At 36.7% G+C, this 25,336-nt stretch overlaps 2 protein-coding genes and 1 long non-coding RNA gene across 5 annotated transcripts in view; 2 read left to right on the top strand and 1 right to left on the bottom strand.

Annotated features, from left to right (window-relative positions):
* Ccdc39 (coiled-coil domain containing 39) overlaps nt 1–12,943 on the top strand; it is a 35,603-nt gene extending 22,660 nt beyond the window's left edge. The window contains exons 10-20 of the mRNA XM_031376598.1: nt 207–401; nt 1,218–1,382; nt 3,738–3,875; nt 5,420–5,628; nt 8,465–8,588; nt 9,488–9,647; nt 9,951–10,057; nt 10,709–10,849; nt 10,976–11,152; nt 11,235–11,308; nt 12,330–12,943. Of these exons, the coding sequence (XP_031232458.1) occupies nt 207–401; nt 1,218–1,382; nt 3,738–3,875; nt 5,420–5,628; nt 8,465–8,588; nt 9,488–9,647; nt 9,951–10,057; nt 10,709–10,849; nt 10,976–11,152; nt 11,235–11,308; nt 12,330–12,480 (1,641 nt within the window). The 3' untranslated portion in view covers nt 12,481–12,943. The remainder of the gene's footprint in view (nt 1–206; nt 402–1,217; nt 1,383–3,737; nt 3,876–5,419; nt 5,629–8,464; nt 8,589–9,487; nt 9,648–9,950; nt 10,058–10,708; nt 10,850–10,975; nt 11,153–11,234; nt 11,309–12,329) is intronic.
* Nucleotides 11,615–24,607, bottom strand: Ttc14 (tetratricopeptide repeat domain 14). Of its 3 annotated transcripts, XM_031376599.1 has the most exons (12): nt 24,345–24,607; nt 23,702–23,826; nt 23,403–23,602; nt 22,061–22,145; nt 21,803–21,932; nt 21,424–21,579; nt 20,955–21,026; nt 20,414–20,533; nt 20,192–20,314; nt 18,671–18,788; nt 17,655–17,764; nt 11,615–16,960 (listed from the first exon to the last, which is right to left on the bottom strand). In XM_031376599.1, exons 1-12 carry the CDS (start codon nt 24,500–24,502, stop codon nt 16,051–16,053), a joined length of 2,307 nt encoding a protein of 768 aa, XP_031232459.1. In that variant the 5' UTR covers nt 24,503–24,607; the 3' UTR covers nt 11,615–16,050. The 3 variants fall into 3 exon arrangements, 2 of the variants coding, with proteins under 2 accessions (XP_031232459.1, XP_031232460.1); XM_031376600.1 differs by lacking the exon at nt 17,655–17,764 and having other exon boundaries at nt 11,615–16,953; XR_004120429.1 differs by lacking the exon at nt 11,615–16,960 and having other exon boundaries at nt 17,732–17,764; nt 18,195–18,788.
* Nucleotides 23,093–23,696, top strand: LOC116095079. Its single transcript, XR_004120430.1, has 2 exons — nt 23,093–23,338; nt 23,452–23,696. It is a non-coding gene; the product is annotated as an uncharacterized LOC116095079 (long non-coding RNA).
* Nucleotides 24,608–25,336: the final 729 nt, after the last annotated feature.

The following is a 25,336-nucleotide window of genomic DNA, read 5'->3' as shown; positions in this document are numbered from 1 at the left end:
ACTGCCAACCTTGTCTACCAGCACTGGAGATAAGAGAGTGTGTGTGTATGGGGGGGGATGGCCAAAGTTTTGGGAACACTTTGTACTTTCAAGGGCTAAATGTTAATGGGAGCTTTTGAACTCTGAAATTTTAATGCTCATGTAAATATAGATTTTAAGCTATTATAATTTAACTAATTGTTGTAATTCCTACGATTTCTTTACAGGAAGTGGATGTTCAATTGAACATAGTAAAAAGCGTGCTATTTAAGAAAGTCCAAGAGTTACAGAAGGAGATAACAAAAGAGAAATCCTTGGTATCAGAAATTGAAGGAACCCGTTCCTCCCTGAAACATCTTAACCAACGGTTACACAAACTGGATTTTGAAACCCTGAAGCAGCAGGAAATTATGTACAGTCAGGTAGATGCTCCTCTCTGTGAATATCATCTGTAAGGACTTTAATGCCTCTGGTAGTTGAGTTATCCCATGCCCCAAGAAAATGAAGAGTTCTAAGATACCCTAGGTGAACATGCATGCTAGGATAGTAGAGGCTTGAGAGGGACTTATAAACTACTATTTTAATTTTTAATCTAAACTAGACAGGCAAGGGGACAGACACTCTGGTGAGGGAGGAAGGGCTGCTTTAAAGGATCCTGGAGCAGTAGGTCCCTCAGTAAACAAGTCTGCAGACATGAGCATCTTCTGCCCACCTTATCTGCACAATACAATGGCAGTTTTGCTTACATATCCCTCATGTTCATGTTTATTTTCTAACACCTCCACATACATCTTAATTTCTTAATCTGAAAAAAATCTTAGTTTCACAATACAATATCACAATATCAAAGATGCTAAAATATAGAGAAAAACAACTCACTATACGTTGAGCTTTCCATGGTTATTGTGACAGTTTTTTTTCTTTTTTATCCTTTGAAAAATGTTCATCAGGAATCCTCATTTATTCAGATCCCGTGATCTCCTAAGGTCCCTGATGGCACTGCAGTTGTACTCTGATGAAGTTTGTGTTGCTGTCCTGCACCTTGTTTTTTTTTTTTTTTCTCCCCTTAGGCTAGGAAGAATTTTATCCTGATTTGCTGAAGAACCAACTTTACTTTAATAACTAATAATGCCAGACCAAAATTAAGAGCACATGTCAGATGCTGCTTCTACATTTAAACAGAGAAGCTCTTGTTGTTTGTATACGTTCACTAACTTCTCTTTAAAAACTATTAACAGGATTTTTACATTCAGCAAGTAGAACGCAGAATGTCACGATTAAAAGGAGAAATTAATTCAGAGGAAAAGCAAGCCCTTGAAGCAAAAATTGTTGAACTTAAGAAGACACTCGATGAAAGAAAATCCACACTTGCCCTTTTGGAAGCACAGATCAAGAAGCTCCATGTAACTCACCTTTCTTATCTGTTTCCGTATCCTGACAAGGGTTCAGCACATTCCCTATGTGGTCAGAGTGACTCCCAGCTACCCACACACATAATGAATGCTTGCATTTCTATACTTTCAGAATGCCAAGTTCTTCACTTGAACATTCAATTTGTATAACTGTTGTATCACATATCTCTGCCATGCTGTTTTGCTTAACTGTTATAAAGGACTTGTAAAGAAGATGATTATACTTATTATAGGCTAAGACACTTTTGAGGTAGGGTCTAAACTCTAATCCATTTGACTTTAAAGAGTTCTTACACAGCATACTGTTTAGAATGTTGGGAAAGTCTGCTTTTTGCCACAGTAAATAACGGAATTAGTTATTATCTTTGAAATGCTATCAAGAAGCTTTTTTTTTTTTTTTAAAATTACTTTGTTCCCATTTAACTACACAGTTATAATGTTTGAAACAACTACAGTTAGAAGGGAAACGGTTTCATTTTTAGGGATTTGATTGTTTGTTGTAAGGTAAACATCCGTTAAAGTTAAAATTGTGAGAAAGGGCAAAGGAAAGGAGTCATTGGAGGTGGCGGTTAGGGGTATGGGGATAGGGATGAACCCTCTGCCTGGCAGCACTGTTGGAAAGGCTGGTGATGAGTGGCCTCTAGTGGTCATAAGTAGAATTGTCTTGATTTACTTGATTTAATTTTAACATGACAGCTTTTGCTTTAAGTTCATGGTTTGTAGCTTGATGAAATAGTCTTTGTAGCCTGATGACATAGTTTTAGATGACAGTTTTCAAGTGGTACCTTGGTTTTCTGGTAAGTAGCACAGGCTTTGGTATTGGGCACACATTTGAATGTCAAGGTTACGTGGGTACTGCTATTTTAATGTTCCTGAATGTTTTCTCATTAACTAACAAGAAAGGGGAAAAAAGCAGAAACAATGCATTCTGGGTACTCTCCAAGCACAGCGCTGTTTGACCATTCAGAGTAGAACCAGACTGTAAAGATCGTGAGGAATGGGCTTTCGAGTTACACTGTGTGGGGAGCCCCCAGTCTCTTTGGGTTCCTAAACCCCAGCATGTCCATGCTTGTTGGTTCACACACAAACTCACAGAAATGTAAGTGAATTCCAAGTTGAAGCTGGGTAAGCCATGGAGATGTGTCCTTAGCAGGGGTCAGGATGAGGGGCTGGTTTCTGTGAAGGAGGCCTCACTCTCCTCCAGCACTTACCATCCAGAAGGGAAACCAACTGCAGGCTGAAACGATGTTAACACTTTTGTCTACTTTATTTTGTTGTTTTATTTATGATGTATATGTGTGGACATGTGAGCCATTGTGCGTTTGTGGAGGTCAGAGGACAATCTTGCAGTCATTTCTCTCTGTCCACTTTTATGTAGGATCTGGGAATTGAACTTACTTCTTGGTTGCATCTTTAGATAGCAAGCACTTTTCCCCTTTGAGCCACCTAGCTGTCCCACAAATAACATTAATTATTTTGTCCTAAATATAATTTTATGAGATCACCATTTATGCCAAAACATTCCCTCCATTTATGATTTGGCTGAAATTTTAAGTCTTGATATTTCAGAGAAATATAAACAATGAGAAAAGCAGAAAAGAGTCTAGAGGATGAGGGATGAAGAATATGAATATCTTAGAATTTTTAATTTTAGAATAGTAACTAGAAATTTTGACTCAGGAACCAAGTGGGGACTAACAAAATAAAGGTGGATCCTGAGTGGGAAAAGGGATGTCAGCTCTTAAAACTAAAAAGGTGGTACCTGGCATGTAAGACCTGTTTATGTGTCTGGTGGGGTTTAACATTATCAAACATTTTTTTTCCTGGCATGTGATCACATGCACCTCTGTGTTTAGTACATTGCCTGTGAGTGCTGTCCCAGTAACATCCCTAACTTCACAATAATCCTGGAACAGGAGTTGCTCACATTTCCACTTCAGAGATGAGGAAACTGATGTGGAATTAAGGCCACCTGAGCCCAGAGCCATACTTTTAGCCAAGAGTTCAGTAGTGCTCTGGAGACCTGCAGTGTTTTTATCACTCGGCACTTGGTGTCCTGTCATAACCTATTATCAGGATCCTTTCCCCTCCTGAGTGGTGAGCACTTTCAACACCCGACTGAATTGGAACCATACATAACACTTCTTAGAACTGATGCTCTCACACTAACTCCAAAATATCAGTGGTAGAAATTATGTTTCTGTGTTAATACATTTGAATTTATGTGAAATTTTGAATAATTTGAAGTGATATGAGGGGTTGGAACTCCTAATGCACAGCATAGCTATTGCTGTCTGCTATTCATTTCATTGTTTAAAGCATATGTACCATCCCTTCTTTTTACAGAATGATCTCTACTTCATTAAGAAGTCAAATAGTAAAAACAATGGTGAGAAAGAGTCTCTCATGAATAAAATAAGTGAACTGCACCTTTTCATTGACAGATCTGAGAAGGAACTGAACAAAGCCAAAGCTGTGAAAGAGGTGTGATGAATCTGTATACCTCGTTAATAAGCTACATGCTTCCACAGGAATGGGAATCACAGGAAAACATAAAACAAGGAAGCAATTAAGGAGAAAATCAGCCACAATAACCACTGTATTCAAGATTAAGTGTTAATGGGCATATTATTTTAGTTATAAGAAAGAAAATTACTCTATCTTGTATTTTCAAATGTTTGATACAACATACATTTCCTACATCATAAAACTCTTCTTTAAAATTGATCCTCCAGCATTTCCTACAGGGACTGTTTATGAGCTTAGCCTAATCTGTTTTAAGTATCTTGTGGTCTGGCACTGTTATTTCTGATGTTCTGTTGCTCAGTTGTTTGGAGTAATTCCTATCTGTGTAATTAAGCTAAACATGAGTATTTTAGGGATTTGAAACTATATTTAAGCCAAATTGTTCTCTAGATGGCCCCATTACTACTCTTCCACCAGCCAGTGTAACACTACTTAATTTACCATCACTGGGCTAGATTGTCTTTCCAACTTGATGGAAAAATATGAAAATCTCATTTAGTTTGTACTTTTTACTTGGAAAACTTCTTTAATGTTTAAAAATAAATTTATATCTAAAACATTACATTATGTTTTATTATTTTGACTACCCAGTTTATATTCTTGGTTCATTTTTTCCATCTTAGGGTTTATCTTTTTTTTTTTTTTAAGATTTATTTATTATATGTAAGTACACTGTAGCTGTCTTCAGACACACCAGAAGAAGGTGTCAGATCTCATTATGGGTGGTTGTGAGCCACCATGTGGTTGCTGGGATTTGAACTCTGGACCTTTGGAAGAGCAGCCAGTGCTCTTAACCCAGTGAGCCATCTCACCAGCCCAGGGTTTATCTTTTTTAATTGCTTTAAAATTGTTATATATATTTTTATCATTGTCAATATTTTCCCAATTTGACTTTAAAATTTCATTTTTTTTTTTTTTTTACAGAAAACTTTTAACATTAAGAATCAAGGACATTTACTCTGTACTGTTTATGCTTAGAAGCTTGTGCTAATATCAGACAAGAGGTTGTTCTTTCTATTGGTTGTACTGATTTTGTTTGTTGCATTAGGTTTTCTTATCAAGAGTACCTTTTTGTGCATTGAGATGTAGGAATCTCATCTCTTGCCACCTGAAAGCTGTGCTTGGGAAGCAGCTTATAATTTTATACTCCAGGTTGTTTCTTCTATGTTGTTTCCTTGGAGAGTCAATGATTTCCATGTAACACTCTACATGACAAGATGGTTTTATACTACAGATGTACTTCTACAGTATTTCGTGACAGCCATTTTGTATGGGTAACTGTATATACTAGTAAAGCTTGAATTTAATTTGAATTATTAAAGATGATTTGGAGAAGCTATAGCTCCCCACTCTGTCTTTTATCCTGGCAGATGTCACATTGTGGTCTAACTGAAAAGTGTTGTGTTTTCAAGTTGACTTTTGTTGAGACAGAAAAGAGAAATACCATAGTTTTTGTATTGAAATAATTATTTCAATACATGAAAATTTTATTATGTTGGTAGGATATGATGATCGAGGACAACCTTTTAAAGCTTGAAGTTAAACGTGCTCGAGAAATGCTTTACAGCAAGGCAGAGGAAGTCCTTTCTCTGGAGAAAAGGAAACAGCAGCTGTGCGCATCCATGGAAGAAAGAGTTGAAGAAATTAAAGTGCACAAAGCCATGCTTACCTCACAGATCAGATATGTTGAGCAGCAGCGACAAACTGTGAGGTAATTATCATTTTCTTTTGTTTCCTCTGCTAAGCAAAACAGTGTTGTGGTGTGAGAGCAGCTCCGTTTCTGACACCACCCTCATATTCTCTGACTCATCTTGAAAGGCTTCTGCCATCAGTATAAGATAGACAGAGAAGTCTAGTTGCTTCTGTTTGGCTAATCCTGTATCCATGAGACATATCCCTATACAAAAATCAGTAATCTACTTCAATTTTCTTTTAATGCATGGATATTCATGTATACCTATATAAGGTGCATGTGTATGCAAGTAGAGGCCAGACACTCTTAGGTGTCTTCATCAGGAATGTTTTGCCATGAGACAGAGTCTTTCACAACTGAGAACTGGTCTGGCTGGCCAGTGAGTCCCAGGGATATGCCTGTTACCACTTCTACACTGCTGGGATTATAGGTTCCTGTTACTGTGTTTTTATATAGACTCTGGGGTCAAATTTGGGTCCTTATGCTTGAAAGACAAGCAATTTGCCAAATCCTGGTCCTTAGAATTGATGTTTTATATATGATCTTAAAAAAAACCAAAAACCAAACCAAACCAATACAACAAAAACTGGTCCAGTAAAGTGTTCCCTTATCTAGCTCTAACAGTTACTCTTAACTGAAGCAACTTGATTGCCGAACGTTTTAGTATCGCTTAAGAGATTATCCCAGCCATGTTCTCTGGTTAATGTTAATTCCTTTCAAAGGATGTAATTTTTGATTGGTTGCTGGCATATAGGAATATCATAGTTAATTTCTAAGTATAAGTACTGCACATTCTCACTGAAGTTGTAGTTTGAACATGTATGCATGTAGAGTTTAATTTTCTGGGCACTCTACTTGTATAATTTTTTAAGAAGTTTTGCTTCTTTCCACCCTATAAAGCTTCTTTCTTGGCTGTACTTATATTGACTGAATCTCTAGTTCAATATTGAGTAACAGTAATTACAGATACCTTTGTCTTTTGCCTGATCTCAAAGGGAGGGTTTCCTCCTTTTTTAAATTAAATACAAGGGCTTTGCAGCTTGATGAACCTTTTGTGGTGCTGGGGATTAAAGCAAGGGCTTCCTGTACCCTAGACAAGTTAAACTACATGCCTCAGCCCTGTTTTTAGATACCCTTCACCATGTTAAAAAAAGGCACACCCATTTTTGTTTTGCTGAAAATTTGCTTCAACTTTTTAAAACTGGAAATATACACTTTTCTTATATACTCTTCCTGCATTTATTTGACATCATGTATTCCCAATGCTGTTATTGTAATTACATTGGTCATTTTTATCAAAGATAAGCCAACCTTATATTCCTGGAGCAAGTCAATTTATTTTTGTATACTTTTTTGTTTGATAGTATCTTACATTTTTTAACCTGTATGCAAGTGATCCTTGGTTCCACTTGCTCTAATCACCAGGTTTTCATTATGTATGTCCTCATAAAATGATCTGTATTTCTTAAATTTCTCTATTCTAATTAAATTTGCAAAAGAGCAATTTTTTTCTTTATATATATAATTTTCAAAGACCTCATTGATGAAACAACTGGGGGAATTTTTTTTTTTCTTCAAGACAGGGTCTCTCCGTAGCGTTGGGTGTTCTGGAACTTGCTTTATAGACCAGGTTGGCCTTGAATTCATGAAATTCACCTGCTTCTGCCTCCTGAGTGCTGGGGTTAAAGGCATGCACCAGCTTGGTTGTCTTTATGTTTTCTTCTTAGCAGAAAGCAGCTCTTGCTGCTGTAGTAATGTTCCATGGGTACATCTATTTTTGTTGTTGAATCCTGCCTTCTGCTTTTTCATGAATTCATGAAAAGTTTTTCTTGTTCCCAAAGCATATTTCCTGTCTTTCTTACTAATTCTTTCTAAAAATTGTATTTTATTATTTGTTTTTGAGACTGGGTATTGATACCTAGCTCAGACTCTCCTTGGCCTCAAGAGTCGTGTATCATCTTCCCGAGAACCAGGATTAAAGGTGTTTGCTACCGTACCTGGCTTCTTCTCATTTAGAAAGGTGAGAAGATGAACTTCTGCTCAGTCTTCCATCTTTAGCTAGTGAACATGTAAGTTATGATCACAGAAGACTGAATATATTCTGATCAAATATAGTAAAAAAATTCTAAAAAGCCAACTTTTGGTTCTAAATGTCTTTTACTACCAGCATTTTCTAGAAGGAAGACGGTAGGTTGAAGACTTCTTTTCGACATGATCAAGTGGCTTACTTTCATAAGGTTTTAGTAAGAAGTGAGTCTAGCCAAGCAGATGTTATCATCACTATTATAACTCCTAAAAATAGCTCATGAAAGTTGACTGAAACAAAGGAGAAAGTAACATTTAAGAATCTGACTCCAAATGTTGATAAATCCTCCATGAATTCATTTATCTTAATGTCTTATAAAGAGATGTACTAACTCCCACTGTACTGTTTCAATAGCAAGGCAGAGGTCATAGTTCCCTCTAGAGCAAACATTAGGTGTGTCTGTGTATTTCCCACTTGAAACTATTTAGAGTTCCTTAATTTTAACATAGACCTACTGTTTGTGAAGTATCTACCTGAGCCCCTTTGTGCTCTACTGAGATGTGGAGTAAGCTTCAGACAGGAAGCTTGTATCTTCTCCTTTGTCACGAATGGTAAACTCCTTCATGTCTGTTATAATAAGTCTCTCGTTTTCTGTTAGAATCTGTGAACTATGACAAGCCAGCTTCTTCAAGCAGGGTAAACTCTGAGACTTACACACAGGATCATTAAAACAGGAGAACACTTTAACCTGCTTGAGTACAGTAATAATACGAGTCCAAAGGTCTTCAATAAAAACAAATATTAATTTTTAATTTCTTTTCATATTAGTTCTGAATTTCATGAGCGGCTAAGTAAAATTGATAAGCTTAAGAATAGATATGAAATTCTTACTGTTGTCATGCTGCCTCCTGAAGGAGAAGAGGAGAAAACACAGTCCTATTATGTAATAAAGGTAACATTTATCTGCTATATATGTATTTATTCATTCAAAATGTGTTAAAATATTTATTCACACTTTTCATATCAAATATGCAAATCAAGTTATTTCTCTGTAACTAAGTCTAGCTTTTAACAGAAATTATCCATGGCTGGAAGTGGAAAACAGTAGTATCCTTTTTTTGTGAAGATGCACTGAGGGGGCAGAGGCAGGCGGATTTCTGAATTCAAGTTCGAGGCCAGCCTGGTCTACAGAGCGAGTTCCAGGACAGCTAGGGCTACACAGAGAAATCCTGTCTCGAAAACCAAAAAACAAACAAACAAACCAACAAAAAGATGCACTAAGGGCCACCAGTGACCTCATCTTGACATCTTCAAAGACCTGACTTTTGAATGTGGTCACATTCCTAGATGTTAGGATCTCAGCACATCTCTTTTATGGTTACAGTAGCTCCTGGTATTGGTCCTGCAACAGCCTTTGGCCTACGTGTTGAACATACCAGGGTGTTTTCTATGTTTCACCTTTAGTGTCTGATTCTGCTTAAAAGCAAAACTGGAATAACATACCAAAGAGCTAGCTAGCATTCTTCACATTTCATTCCCAAGACACTAAGTCTTTGTAAGTCTTGTTCTGACCAAATCTGAATAACTGTCCAATAAAGGTATAACCCACCCCTTCCTCCTGGTATTTTATGTTGGCTACACTTCCACCACAGTTTTGTATCCTATATATGTGCTGTATTTTAAAGCCTAAGAATTTGTTTGGTCTTGTGGATGAAAAAAAAAAAAAGTATAGGAATAAATGCCTGGCAAGCATGTGAAGGCCCTAAGGTAAGTAGAGATTGCTGTGAATTATTCTTTGCTTTAGGTAATATCCTCTGTGATAAATTGCTTTAGCTGTTCTGTATCTTATAGGCTGCTCAAGAAAAAGAAGAACTTCAAAGGGAAGGTGATAGCTTGGATGCTAAGATCAACAAAGCTGAAAAAGAAATCTATGCTTTGCAAAACACCTTACAAGTACTGAACAGCTGTAACAACAATTATAAGCAATCTTTCAAAAAAGTGACGCCATCAAGTATGTAGCAGCCATTATTATGACTACAATGAAATAAATGTAGAGGAGGAACATTATGATTCTTGGAGAATAAAAGTATGTTACGATTAGACCTAAAAAAATCATTAGGGAATTTGTTTTGAATCTGAAAAATTACTGGTGCTATATACTGACTAAATAAGAAATGGCTACTATATGTCTATACTGTGTTTTTCACGGGGATCTAAGACATGTAATCTTTCATTTAAAAAGTTAGAGGTTTATTTGTTATTACTTTAAGGTAGTTTTACATATATTATATTGGAAATTAAAATTCTCTTGTAGGTGATGAGTATGCATTAAAAATTCAACTCGAAGAACAAAAAAGAGCTGTAGATGAGAAATACAGATGCAAACAAAGGCAAATGAGAGAACTTCAAGAAGATATCCAGGTGACTTCTACAGACTTTTTAGTAATAAGCCCTAAATAAAGGTCAACTGCCATTATTACTACTTAATCTTATAAAAAAAGCATCTTTAGAGAAGTAGGCCATGAGAAACACAAACCTCATTTAAAGAAGAAAAACAAGCAAAGAAAAATATAAAGCAAATCAGTTAAAATTCTATGGCTGGGAGGCAATAACTTTATAATAGTTATCAACCACAGCTAGACAATCATGACGCATCCACTAGCCATTACTTAGTGACCTCACTGAATTCCTTAAAGATCACATTCAATTTTTAAACACAAAGTTTAAAACAAAAAAACCAAAATCTAGTGAAAGTAGCCACTAAAGCAAACCACTGAAAGACAGAAGGATGTGCTTTGGTAAGTAGGGCCTAGCTGAGGGAACAAACTGATAACAAATTATGAATCTTTGAGAAATGGATAATTTCAAGTAATTGTTTCTAAAGTTCCCAGGAGAATGTTATCCAAAACTAATTCACAGGACCACTGTATTCTTTATCCATAATATAGTAAATATAGTATATAAATAAGAAGACAAAATTCAAGTGGAGGGAACAGCTGGCAAATGGCAAGCAGTAAGTCATTTTTTTTTTAAATTCTGATCATGAGTATGTTGACACTTTATTTTCTGCAGAGCATGGAAAATACTTTTGAAGTTATGGAACACTTAGCAAATAATGCCAAAGAGAAATTATCAGAGAAACAAACACTTGCATTTCAACTTCGTAAAGAGACTGAGGAGCAGAAGCCAAAATTACAGCGAGTCACTAAGCAGGTGCTGCCGACCTCTTAAAGCTGACCTCTAATACTCACATCTTTCCAGTACCAAATGGACTCAGACCCCGCTTTCATTAACTCCTGGAAAGTAGTTTTATGTAACACCTGACTCATTTATTAACAGTGTGGAAGACTCCGAAGAGAACTCCGCATTTTGAAACAAGCAAATGATGAAACTCTAGAAGAACAAGACATTCAGCTCCGTGAGATCACACAGTTTCACAAGGATGTTGACCAAATGTTGGTTAATGCCATGGAAAATGCACAAATTCGTGTCATCTTTCAAACATACTTTCAGCAGGTAACCGAGTAATATAATAAGTGTGTATTTAATTAACTTTCTTCTAAAGTATGTAGGACTAATGACTAAAATATTCTTTCAGAATGGGTTAGAATTGCCTACAGCAAAAGGCCCAAGCTCAAGATCTTCTTCCCAGTCTTCACTTTCATCAGTCAGGTAAGGGGAAGCAGGTCCTCAACCTCACAGCTGCTGCTGGCCACCCGAGTCACTCACCTTCACACACACACACACACACACACACACACACACACACACACACACACACACTACGCAAGCCGCCTGCAGCTGCCAATATTTCTATTATGACACATTTACTGTAACTCATAAGTTATTTCAGGGAACAAGGTTGGGTGAAAATTTGGTGATAGAACAAACATTCTGGTGAACTCTGACTCTGGAAAAATTTAAATATTTTTAAACTGTAAAAGAGTAAGTTAGATAGATGCACAGACAACGGATTTCCTAATTATAGATGTTTATTTACAATATCTTACTTAGCTTAATGCAAACCAAAATCTACCAGGAGGAGTAAGTCATGGATATTATGTCTCTCTGTTGACAGGTTTATTAGTAATAAACCTGATTTTAAGATTTTCTAATCTTCTAAAGTTGAAAGTTATGTACTAGTTTTTATTAGTCTGTGTAACTGTTTCACGGTTAAAAAAAGGAAGATTCCCCAAAGACAGTGTTTCAAGCTTACAAACCTTTTTTCTACATAAATATATCAAACTATTCAATGTTTATTATGTAATAAAATTTTCAGTACTTTTAATAAAACATATCATTTCAGAAATGAATGGCTATTTTCCAAACAATCTCACCATCTTCCCTGAAATCCCTTCCTTTTCAGCATAAATGACTTTAGACTATCATTTTGATCACTTTTTCAAGCGCCTACTTCTTTTGTTTCTACTTTACAAACTATTGCTTCTAATTCTATGAAACTGATTACACTTGAAAATATTTTTCTCACAGAAACAATTAACAATTTACTTAAAACTATGCTCATTTCTTTTTTTGAAAGAACTGGTCATATTTTTAAATTTTATTTACACTAATAGTTTTCCTAGTTCTTTAATTACTTATGGAATTAAAAAAATATTTCTTTTTACCAATAGAAAAGTCTTTTTGAAGTACATTTTGCATTAAATTTATAGAAACTCCTTTCTTGTTCCAGGTCGCTCGAGGACTTAAACCCCCCCTCTCTACCCGCAGCTAAAGTGATCCAGCTCAGATTCCCAGAGCCTTCTCCGGCAAGTGATAGTTCTAGGTCAGCTAGTAGTGGCAGTAATTCCAACATTCCTAAAGAAAAAAAGCTCAACAAATAAACATGCTTTGTTTTTCATCTTTTGTATAAATTTTGAACACAAATGAAAATCTCCCTCTTTTTCTGGGGTTCCATTTATTAATGATGCAAGCTTACTAAAATAGTACCAGAAGCACAGAGCAGACAAAAGTTCTGCAGAGTGGCTATAAAAGCTGCTTGAGAAAAGAAGGTAGTTTTCTGGTTTTTTTTTTTTTGTTTTTTTTGTTTTTTTCCTACTGTTTTGTTTATAGAGAAGGAAGACTACAGAACCTTAGCCAAGCCACATGTGACAAAGCAGAGGGAAATAAGCAGTTTTTTTTACTGGAACATGTCTATAGTGTTAGATGTTTTATGAAGTAACACATTTATAAGACTCTTTCGCTAATACACTTCTAAATATACTTATTCTATCTCTTAATAAGGAAGTTCTCATTTACTCTACATAACAAAATTACTTTTTAAAATAAAAAACAAAAAGTAAACAACAATTATATTCTTCAGATTTTTGGGGGGACGGGGTGGGCATGAGGGAGGAATTTGGTAAAGGCCATTTTTTGTTTGTTTGTACTGGTTATCATCTGTAACCAAAAGACAGCATCATTCCCACTCCCTCAAGAAAAAGTTTAGTAAGAAAGACACTGTATATGCGTATGTGTGTGTACATATACATTTATCTCTATATACGTACAAGTAAAGTGCAACTTAAGCTGCTAAGAATGTATCTTCTCTGACCTTGAAAGAACTGAACATATTAAAATTACAATGGAGATAGGTATTGCATTCTACATTTAAAATTGTTTTTTCCAGATAATACTTTATTTCTAGCACTTTGAACTGGACTTTTCATTAATACTATAAAGCTAGATTTCACATCCATTCCCATTCAGGTATATAAATTAGCGTCCCCTTAAACCGTGGGAAATCTGTCATTACAACAGTGATTGTCTTAGAACCACTACTTAGTTACTTTTGAAAAAGCAGCAGTGGTAGTAAATCTGTTTCTACTAATAATCATTCTAAATTTAGAAATATAGTTAAGTCTAAGAAGTAAAATGGCTAAGAAAACTCTGGGCACTTTTGGTTTAAACATTACCTAAATGCACAACAAATTTAAGATCTAAAACTGATTAATCCTATCATCACTTTGTTTATCAATGTTGTGATTCTCAGTTATGTTTTAGTTTGTAAGTTACTTAGAACTTTAAACTTTGTGTTCTACAAAGGCAGAAGTTTTGTTTCTAGGGAGACTGCTTTTCTAAGCCTTTTCGTAATCTTGAGATAATTAACTATCACAGGTTTATTAAAGTAACATGTAAGCAAAACACACTGACATTGAACCAGGGTTAACTGCATAGTAAGTAGTTGGCGTCTACCTATGGAATCACGACTAGACCCTCTCTGGAATGACCAGCATCCAAGTTTACACTTAACCACTATACTAACTGCATGTAATAATGTTAAATGGCAAGACAAAGAATGAACACTGCAGAACTGGAGTATCTTAACACCCAGAAGTCACAGTTCTACTCATGGAAATTAAGACAAAGTTGTTCAGGGTACATGCAAACTATGGACATAGTAATGTAAAATAAATAACTGAAGAGAGAACTGAGAATTAATTTAAATCCCCAGTAATTTTTTTTCCTGTGAAAACTCCTCAAATATTCCAAGGAACTGGATGCTTAATGCAGTCTGCGTAACTTAGTATGTCCTAGGAAAGATGTAATTTTCAAAGGCTGATAGCCTACCCCACAAGGCACTAACTATCCTAAGGGTTAAGTAACGTGCTATGAGTAAGATTATAAGGTGTACTAGGGATTCTCAAAGATCAAGGTGTGTGCAGAGAGCTGGCTTTCACCCTTTAACAACAAACCCTAGCTATGTAGAAATAAGTCTGGCACTATTAATACATAGACTACTCTTAAGGGTTCCTTGGTGCTGGGCTAGCAAAATGGCTCAGTCGATAGAGGTACTTGCTGTCAAGCCCAATGAGCCAAGTGACCTGTAAGGTAGAAGAAATTCCTTCAAATTGTCCTCCAATGTCCACATATGTGGCACATATGTCCTCGCCCCAGTCCACAAAATGATAATGATGATGATGATGATAATGAGTTCCTTGGTACAAAAACAAATGTGAAATGATTATGAAATTTCTGCTGCCATTATTTATTGTTCTTAATCAAGGTTTCTTTTCTGTATAGTACTGTAAAATGAATGTTACATTTTACAGTAGTTTTCCATCACTATAATTTGGTATTTACACACAAATACCATGTATCAGTATTAAAGCTTTAGTATTTTACTGGTAGTAACAAACATGTAATGCGTCTCTTCTATTTCTGCCACTCCCTCATGCATGTTTGAGGATGGATCCCATCTAATGACCAATAAGAGATTAAAAGCATATTGCTATTTATACTTTCTAGAATCCTAATTTAAGAGCATCATAAATGCAATAGCTATGATACTTACAAATACTGCCAAGAGTCTACTATTCAATTTCTAGTGATTCTGAGAGGTTCTTTGAAAGCTGAATATTTCTTCCTTAGATGTCCACATATGGTACTGTGTGTGTGTGTGTGTGTGTGGTGTGTGTGCGTATCTGTCTGTCAGAGGACAAGCTTTGGGAGCTAGTTCTCTCCCTACACCATGGGCTCTTGGGATTGGACTCAGGTTCTCAGGCGTGGCTGGTACTTTTACCTACTGAGCTAGCTCAGAGGCCTGGGATTTACTCTGGGTTTTTCACTAGGATTCAGTGAGGGGCATCAATAAAGGAGGAAAGGGACAGGTAAGAAGAAAACTAAAGCTGCAAATCACCCTCTGCTACTCAGAAACATGCCTACCGTAGAAGAAAACCAGATTTATAAGGTGCTTCTCTGCTGCTATTTTTTACTAAGTTATTTTCTAGTCTCATCTAGTTTGATATAGAATTCTCAAAGAGTTAGGTCAATGTTTAAAATTAAAGATTTTCTTATGACTATAACCATTAAGTAAAAATAATATTGGAGAAATAAAACAGGCTCTGATTAACCAACTTTCATGGTCTTATTCTTAAGGTATTTTGTTAAGCTGGGAAGAAAACAGTGTTCACAAACCATCTGCATCAAGCCTTAGACATTAAGTCATAATTTATCACTTAAAAATGATATGGTACAAAAATTTTAATACTGCAAACAAATGATTGAAAATAATATCTAAGAAACATTCAACCATATATTCTACCCCACCCCCAAAGAATAAGGGCTTTTAACAAAAAAACAGAATAAAGTATTTTTTGATAAAACAATCCAAATGTTCAATGCAGATATATTTTTCTCTAACAGTGAATTAGGATGGACCCAAAGAAGGATTCTCACAACCCACATTACAGTGAAGAAACAGAGTGCTCAGAAAAGGTCTTTAGGTGACAAAGTCTGAAGTGTCAGTGAAAAGCTGTACCACACATGCCCACAACACTGACTGACAAAGGGGCTGACACCGAGAACAAAATAGCCTTTTGTGATTTGTTACAAATAACTTTAGACTTAGAACTATTTGTTAGGACTAAAGAATCCCAAAACTTCTGAAAATTAATGAAAATTTCCTTAGCAGATCATTTTTTTGGCTTATTTCCTTTTTCTTTCTCAAATTCAGCTATCTGATTAAATATATTGAGCAAATTTTGAGGTAAATTTTTTTTAACTCTGCTTTCTGGCTGCTCTTTGCTATTTAGCATTTCCTCTGGAGCCTGAGTTTTGTTACCCTCCCCACAGGGGTCCTCCTTTTCATGCGCACGCTCTCCCTGATTTGTGTTTAACTGGTATCTTTGCTCATGTTTACTGACATCCCGTGATCCAGAGTACATATATTTTTTTTGTTTTTCCAGTGACTTCCAAGAGTAGTCTGAACTTGCTGGTGAGGTAGAGCACTTCACAGAACTTGGCTCCCACCTCCTAGAGTGATCTTTTCTTCCCTCTGTGTCCTTTTCAAATCTTCGGTAACTAGATGCTTTCATCTTGTCCTCTGAATTTCTAGAGAAGGAATCTGAGGAATTTCTCCTACTGGAGAAATGTCTTTCTGATTTATATGGCTTTTCGGTTTTGCTACTACCTGCCTGGGTTTTATAGCTATTGCAAAAATCTGACCTACCTCCCAAATCATCTTGTACTTCAACTGAAGATGTGAGAAGACCTCTCTCTTTCTCTTTTACCTGTGCATTTGGACACTGTAACCTATCCTGCTTTTCCAGCAGTTTCTCCACTTCTTGCTTCTGATTAAGGAAAGATGCTGAAGTGTTAGTTGGAACTGGGTAGCAATCATCTTTCCTACTTTGATCCGTGTGGCCTGAAGATGTCCTAGACCAGTGCCTCTTTGAACTGCGAGAAGACTCTGAACGATTCCTCTTATTTTTCTTATGCCGTTTATGGCTAGAAGAGGAAGAAGATGTGGAAGAAGAAACGGATTCATCAGCAGAAGAAACACTTGAAGAGGAAGATGATGATTTTCTTCTTTTCTTCTTTAGCCTTAAAAAAATTAGTTGGCTCATCAGACATGTAAAGTACAAGAACATTAGTCAAATATTCTTCAAGATTTTACCTTAGTTTGTATCACTTGAAGATGTTGTAAATAAGCTATCACTCAGACATAATAACTTCATCAAGTTTTACTATGAAGCATGATTTTTGAGAACATATATGAAGAAAGGTGTCCTTATAAGCAAATGCAGGACTTGTAAAAGATACAGTAACCTTTCTAGCATTGTTTATGCCCACCTGAACAGTGAAGAAGCAGCCTAAGCTTTCTAGTACCTATCCCTAGATTCTTCATGTTCCCTTTCTGAATTATTAACATTTTGGGGCCAGTTTTTTAGTGAAGGGAAGAGTAGACTGTCCTGTGCACTGTAGGATGTTGATACAAAGGATCCTATGTCCTCTACACACTAGATGCTAGAGTACCTTTCCACCAGTATCTAAGAACCACAGCTCCTCTTTTAAAAGCCTATCTCCCAGAAAGTTAAAGTAACTTACATTTTAATATAATTTGTAAAAAAGAATTCTAGCCTTAGATTTTACTTTGCTTAATTTCCTAACATGTGGAACTATGCTTGCTAAGAATTATCACTTGGGATACTTTTTTACTTACTGGACCTCCATATGGCACTTTGGGTTCAATTCTGTTGCTTTAAGTTTTAAAAAAATAGTGAATATTATAGTTTACCTTTTCTCCTCTTTTAAGAGCTTACGCAACTTTTCTGCACTTGTTTCTATTTTCTTTGTTTTCTGCTTTTCTTCCTTTTCAGCTTGTTTTTCTCTTAATTCCAAAGATTTCTTTTAGAACCCAGATATCGGAAAAAACCACACGTTAAAAATAAAAATAGCAGAATATGCAAAAAACAGTATTTAAAAACCACCCCCGACCAGAAACCCAATTTAGGACAACCAAATCACCATATAGCCAGTGTTAAACAAGTTATATTTTTCCAAATAAAAAAATGAATGACACATATTTGGCATTAATCATTTGAATGGCCAGAACAATATTGAGGACCATATTGCAGTTGGTATCCCAAGAAAAACAGGGAAGCCATTGCAGTAGTACCAGTGACCCAGAATGCAAGTAAGATTCAAAAAAAAGATAAAAAGTTATTTTTTGAAAATTGGAAAATGTAAATAGGACACAAATTTTACAAATAAAATTTAAATAAGGACATTCCACAGAGGTGAATTGAGGGGAAAATCACCATGTTCAAATACAAACCATTTCAAAAATAGCACAGCCCAGTTGGATGCATGATTACATAAGAAATCATTTTCCAGTTTGTGGATGGGGATGAGCAGCACCAGATGTCACAGACACAGCAGCAATGGTCCAATTCAGAAGAAAATGCATGAGAAAACATCATCATCAGTATTACAGGAAGGGACAAGTAAAAATGTCTACAAAGGTCTGCATATTAGCTCAATTACACCAGCAATACTCTTATAACCATCAGGTAAGCTCTCTACAAAGGAGAACAATATCACATACTGAATTTAGGCATAGGCATTTTCGTATGTGGCTATTTTTACTTTTGAATAAACAAAAAAGCAGTGGTACTATAATAATATGCAAACCTAATTAGGACAAGCTATTCATTTTCATAATACTTCACCTACGCTACCTAGTTTTTCCTAAAAGAGAACGATATTTAATTTTAAATACCATTAAGTTTCAAAGAGGAAATAAAGAATCACCTGCATATATTTATGAAGCTTCTGCAAAGCATCCTCTGCATCCTTAAAAGTCTCATCCAAAGACAGCGCTTTCTTATAGTAACTTTCAGCATTTAAAAACTTTTCTTCTTCTTCTAACCTTAGTTAGGAATATTAAGCATTTTGTAAAAACAAATTTATCCAAATACATAGAGAAATCATCAGACATTTATGACAGAACTTATCAGAGGCAAGTAATGCTTAGCAAATTATTTTCTAATTACCCATTCATGCTTACTTAGTAAAAAGACCACTTAAATGAAAATCCATTACTAGTACCTAAATGGTACTGGTATTGTTCCCTAGAAATAAAGGAAAACACATAACCTGCTGTCTGAAAATTTAGTATGGTCTTTCTCATTATAACAGAGTTACATAAAATTGCTTTTTAAAGGTAGTTTGTGAAGTTTTATTTTCTATGGAAAAATTTCTACTGTAAATCTATTAAAATTCTTTGGAAATACTAAAACACATATATACATAGTTGTAACCCTATAATATAATGTCATAACCTACAATCACTATTATCACATAATCTACAAGTCTAAACTGTGAAAAATCAAAAATAGAATATTTGGGCGGGTGTGGTGGCATACATCTACTATCCCAGCACTTGGAGGGTGAAGGAAGAGAACATTACTATGATTTTAGGCTAATCTGGTCTAAAGGTAAGTTCCAAGCCAGGCAGGTCCACATAAAGCAAGGAAGTTTGTATATAGGGCAGTCAAAGGACTTTATCAAGTACTGCTACTTAACAGAAGGAAAAAAATTATTACTACAAAATAAATGGGATTACTTTTGTGTTAGTAGACTGGATGTGGGGAGCCAAGGGACAAACAAAATCACTACCAATACTTGTGGTTGGATAACTGGTTAATGTAGCATTCTCTCAGTTAAAAGATGAATATACCAGGATTAAGATGACCTCATTTCAATGGTACTAGTTATTTACTTGCTAACAATCAATTCTCCAGTCACTAATTAAAATTTCATTAATTAGTAATTTGTGGGTATTTTCATCCCACAAATGCTTAGGTACAATGCTCATCCAAGCAAGAATGGCTATAAGTTGAATGTACCTGCAGAATCTTAATCATAATTTACTAGAAATCACTCAATTCATATTTAGAACATTATATACTATTACAATAAAATGATTTAAAAATTAAATCCTTTACTAGAGTAAAACCTTTTGATATATATTCTGAAACAGAACGTATAACTTACTCTATTGCACTTTATACGAAAAATATATATTCTGAGCAATTAACCCTGAGACACTAAAATACCCCCAGTCACAAAGACACAGACATACATGTGTACACATGTGTGTGCATTCAATAATAAGACAAGAATAAGGGACAAAACCCTGACACCCAAAACTGAAAGAGTTCTGAAACTGCATATGGTAAAAAGCTAGCTATTCTTTTATAAAACCCTCAGGGTATCGCAGGAATTGGCGGCATATCAGACTTTTACTATTAAATGAAACTCCATACTTACTGCCCTCCCCTTTCTACAAGTGTCTGGCAGAGATATTTCCTTGCATTCCTGTGAGTTGGGCAGTTTTCTAATGCGAGCTCAAAATCTTCTATTGCTTTGTTTAGACTTCCTTTTGTTGCATATCTAGAGACATTAAACAAAAGTAGAAAAATTTAATCTTGTGACTCATTTACACATTTTTCATTCTTCAAAACATCCCCTTAAAGCTCACAATTCACTTACAATGCTCCACGAGCTACCAGAGCTTCCACATTTTGTTTGTCTATTTCCAGAGCTTTATTGTATTCGTTCATAGCATCCACGTGTCGCCCCACCTTAAAATAATCGACTCCAATCTTCACACTGAAAACACATTTGTGAAATATCACAGATATTTACGAAGTATCTAAATAAAATGTTAGTATAAATCATTACTAAATGAAAAGGCATTTAAATTGGGCAAGTATTTAGTTTTTAAATTAATTTCAATATATTTAAAAAGCACACTGCTTTTACAGATTTTCATGGCAAACATTTATAAAACTCAGATACCAAAACACGAATTCTTTCTTGAAAACAATTCTGAACAAAATTTGTCTACTAAGATTCTAATGTAAGACCAATACCTTTATGAGTAATGTCAAAAATATTCATTCACTTGTAAACACATTCTAGTCTTAATTATGATGAGAATTCGTCCCTGAGTTACATACTAGACAACTGCCACTGTTAGGCAGAGCAAGCTCCATACCATTTTTTTTTTTTTTTTTTTTGCGCTCCATACCATTTTAAAGCCCAAGATGCCGACTGTTTCTTTCTTAATGCTGAAGCAAAATCATCTTCAGAGAAATTTTTGCTATAAAGAAAATGAGAGTCAAAAATGTAAACACTTTACAAGTACACTTCATCCTGACTCTGGTAGACACAACAGTGAAATGGTGAATATCAAGCAGGAAATTCATATTACATCTATACAGCCAAGTCATTTTAAACTATCAAAAAGGAATATTACTGTTAAACGGTATTTTTCTTAAGCATATACATAAAGTTTTCTGTATCCTTCTCTTCTTAGGTCAAATGGCGTATTCCTATCATTGCTTAGCATCCAGACCAGGAGGAGATAGGCTCATTTCACTCAGCCTTCAGTATATTCCTATTGCTATGGTCAATGTGTTCTTCAGCTATACAGCTTCAGAGCTAATCCACTCCCCTCACCACCTTTATCAGCTAAGAGAATGCAGATCTACTTTTACCTTTGTAGGCCTCTCATTAAGGATGGTGGATGAGATTCATGTATTCCTAGTTTCTCTAGAAGGAATTCAACTACTCCTGGATTAACAAATCCCAGAGAACTCTGCATGATATTTTCATAGGACTCCAAAGAATTACTATTTAGTTCAACACTCCTCCTTTGTTAAAAAAAAAAAAAAAAAAATCAGAAACACAAACAGTAACGAGTACACCCGACTTTCCTATAAACGTGACTACAGGAGGGTTAAATACTAATACCACTTTTGTACAAAAGTTGTGCACTATTATGATATAATTCCTTCTACCAAGCCTAAAGTAATTTAAAGGTTATAAAATGTAATTATAGTTCTAATTTGTTAGAAATAGATAAGAGATAAATACCTGTAGTACAAAGGAAGCTCTTCAGAAGTAATCACACCTAGTTTAATGCCAGACATGTGTGGAGGAAGAGATGAGCTATACAGAGAAACTGCAAGTTTTTCATGGTATCGGTCAATATCCTTGATTCCAGCTTTCAAGAAGAAAAAAGGATCAAACAAAAAAGTGACAACAAAAATAAACTTTTCAAACCCTACCTTCATTAAACTACATTTTCAACATTAATTTGAAATTTTTAATTAGTATGTTGAAGCTGATCACCTCGAATTATGTCACCAGTTTGGTAATATGATAAAGGATCTCCATGGTTACTGTGAGAAGGCACATCTCTTAATGGACAAAGAGCCTGCAATGAGAAGTATTTGAAAATACCACACGTTTTACTCTTTGGCAAGAACAGTATCTCTTATCTTAGTTATTTGTTATGAATAGTAATGCTGCACATTAACATTAACAAGTCTAAAATCTAACACTATTTTCTTTTTAAATAACCCATAATTATACATATTTACAGGATATAATTATATAGTGTTTACAGGGTGGCAAATCAATACACATATACAACTATCCCATTGGTATAATTAGTAATAGACAACATTTCTTTGGGTTCAGTCTTCAGATTCTTTTCTAGTTGTAGACCAGCCACCCTCTTGTGCTCCAGAACACCTCGATTCTAATCTAGCTGTCTTTGATGTCAGTTATCTACCTCCCTTCAGTCCTCTCACCCCTTTCTGACTCTGGCCACACTAGTCTACTGCCTTTTTCAGTATACACAATGTGAACATATGATATCTGTCTGTCTGTGTTTGCCTTATTTCATCAGAGACAGGGACTTTCAGGCCATCCATTCACCACAGATGCCATACTTTCATTCTTTTTGATGGCCTTAAACAACTGTTAACCGACTTAAATTTAAGATTTTTTGTTACAATTTGTGTCCAACTACAATAAAACTTGTTTTCTAGCTTTAAGAATCAAATAAAGATACAAAAGATATTAACATTTGTTAAATGAGGTGTGCATTCTCCTGTTATGTATTTCATTTCTTCACATGGTGAGAGAGAGAGCCAACATCAACAGTGTTAAAGTGAAGCATTCCAAACGGAGGCAAGTATCTTATTACAGTGAGAGAATGTTCTATGTTTATTATAGATATGTGATAGGAAGGTTTTGCTAAATTACTTCTATATGAGCATCTAATGCCCAATTATTAAGCATATGTTTAACCACAATATTCTGTTCAGGACAGCAATGAACATCATCATAACCACTAATAGATCTCTATGATGTAAGAAAAGGACACTGGCCTGCAACCAGAGTCCTCCAAACCCTCAAACACCCCAAATGGAGGAAATGGAACACTCTAAAGAGGTCAGGCTGGCCTGGAACCAAAAGTTCAGCCCATCTCTGCCTCCTGAGTATTAGGGTTAAAGGCATGCATTACCAATGTCCAGCTCTTTAAGACTTTTAATAAGAACAACTGCATTTTTTTTTTCTTCAGCTTATATTTAACGACCCTCCCCCCAACTATCCTACCAGGTAAATTTAAATAGAATTGGATAAGCACATAATTTTTGCATGGGATGACTGTAGAGTGACTTACTGTGATTTCTAAGTGAGATATATCTCTCATGATGCCACTTCCTAAACAGATCAACACCATGAAAAAACCAAATTCTCGAATAGAGCTAATTCTTCCAATCACTATATCACCACGTTCAATATCTCGGAAGAACAGCTCTCTCCGGTCCATGCTCGGGATCTCCATGAACTGCTCTAAAGGTGGCATGACGGCATAAAGATCTGGAATCAAATCAAATCAAATCACCACGATAATTTTGACTTCCTTCTCTTTTGATATACTGCTTTAAACCAACCAATAAATCTTCAGACTAAACTTACTGTCATTGTCATCATGAACTTCAGAGGGTGGAGAAGCATCTGATTTCCAAGACACGGCAAAGAGCAGATCCGCTTTTTTAGAGATGAATTTTTGTATTTCAATGTTGTCAACTCTCTTCTCTTTCCTTAAAAGAAAAGTGACTTTATATATGTTATACACACACATACACACACACAGACACACATATATTTTTTTAAGAGCAAAGCTCTCATACATCCAAACTCGTGTACGGCGGTTCCTCATCCAACCCTGCTCAGTGTCTCTGGGGTAAGTTTTATTTATTTTAGCTTTTCATTTTATTTATTTAGTGCAGATACGTGGCGTCTATATGCCACTGTGCGCAACTCGGGAATCACAGGACAACGCTGGGATTCGTTCTCCCCTACCCTCGTGAATCCTGGGAAATCAGTCAGGTCAGGATGCTCTGAAGGCAAGTGACTTTACCCACTGAGTTCCGGAAGAAGTTTTAAGCCCACTCTCTCTGGACGTGCTACCTGAGAATGGGAGCAGGGAAGCTCTGGCGGCGGCGGCTCGGAAGGCGCCACCGGGCCGTTTGGCCAGGAGCCGGTGCCTGGCCACACACCGCGGGGCTCCGGCTTTCCAGTCCACCCCGCGCCCCGTCCCGGGTTACGGCCCCCATACCTGCCGGCTCCCGGAGGCGGCGCCGCGCCGCGGGCTGGCTCGGCCGCCGTGCCCAGCAGGCTCCGGAAGTGCGGGTTGTCTTGCTGCTCGTTGCGCAGCAGCGACAGCAGCGCCGGGCCGTGACAGCCCAGCGACTGCCGCAGCAAGTCGCGGTCCATGGCGAGCCCGCCGGGGTCCAGCGCCCGAGCCCGCGCTGCCGCAAGACAGGGAAAAGCCGCCCCGACGCGCTAACCTCCCGGAAGCGCTCGCGGCGCCGAGCTGCCTCAGTCTCGCGAGACCCAGCGGGACTACGGGAACTCGCAGGAAGCGCGAAGCCCGCCTGGCGCCGGAGGCGGCGTGGGGCTCGAGGTGGGGCGGGCGGGAACGCTTGCTTTTAGCACGGGCGTAGGGCTGTGGTCCCTAGGTCGGAACGGCCAGAGCTCCGGTCTCATTTCACCCGGTGCTGCCGAGTTCAGCGGTGCAAGGGTGTCTGGGCGGCCGCGGAGGACGTTCCCTCACTCCAGTCTGCCCGGGGCGGCACCCGCCTTCCCTCGCAGGATTGTCTCTGGGCGGCGGTCCTAGTGGACCGAAGGGGCGAAGACCGACAGGGATCTAAGGCTGACTTGGCAGCCGGACTTCACTGTCACAAGCCGGGAGAGCGCAGCGCGCATGCTCTGGTCTGGTGGCTTGCCTGCCTCTAGGGTGATGTCTATGGGACCAAGAGCTGTAGGTGGCATGCTTAAAACTCTGGCTATGCTTCAGTGCTAGTTTTACACTGAGTGTAACACCACACAGGTTTGCTCTACCCCTGGGCACCACACCCACCATAGAGGACCAGGTTGTTTATAGTTACCGGCGTTTTGAATTCACTTTTTCTTTTCTTTTCTTTTCTTTTCTTTTCTTCTTTCTTTCTTTTCTTTCTTTTTTTTCCTTTTCTTTCTTTTTTTCTTTTCTTTTCTTTCTTTCTTTCTTTTCTTTCTTTCTTTCTTTCTTTCTTTCTTTCTTTCTTTCTT

This window comes from Mastomys coucha, unplaced genomic scaffold, assembly GCF_008632895.1.
Source record: "Mastomys coucha isolate ucsf_1 unplaced genomic scaffold, UCSF_Mcou_1 pScaffold17, whole genome shotgun sequence".
NCBI lineage: Eukaryota > Metazoa > Chordata > Mammalia > Rodentia > Muridae > Mastomys > Mastomys coucha.
This window is presented reverse-complemented; position numbering and strand designations above follow the sequence as displayed.

Excerpts from the sequence above, each read along its gene's own strand:
- Ttc14 (XM_031376599.1), bottom strand. The coding sequence starts at position 24,502 with ATGGACCGCGACTTGCTGCGGCAGTCGCTGGGCTGTCACGGCCCGGCG. Across the intron at positions 21,580-21,802 it reads GAGCTTCCTTTGTACTACAG|GAGGAGTGTTGAACTAAATA; the intron begins GTATTTATCTCT and ends TTTTTAACAAAG. Across the intron at positions 21,027-21,423 it reads TTAATGAGAGGCCTACAAAG|CAAAAATTTCTCTGAAGATG; the intron begins GTAAAAGTAGAT and ends TTTTCTTTATAG.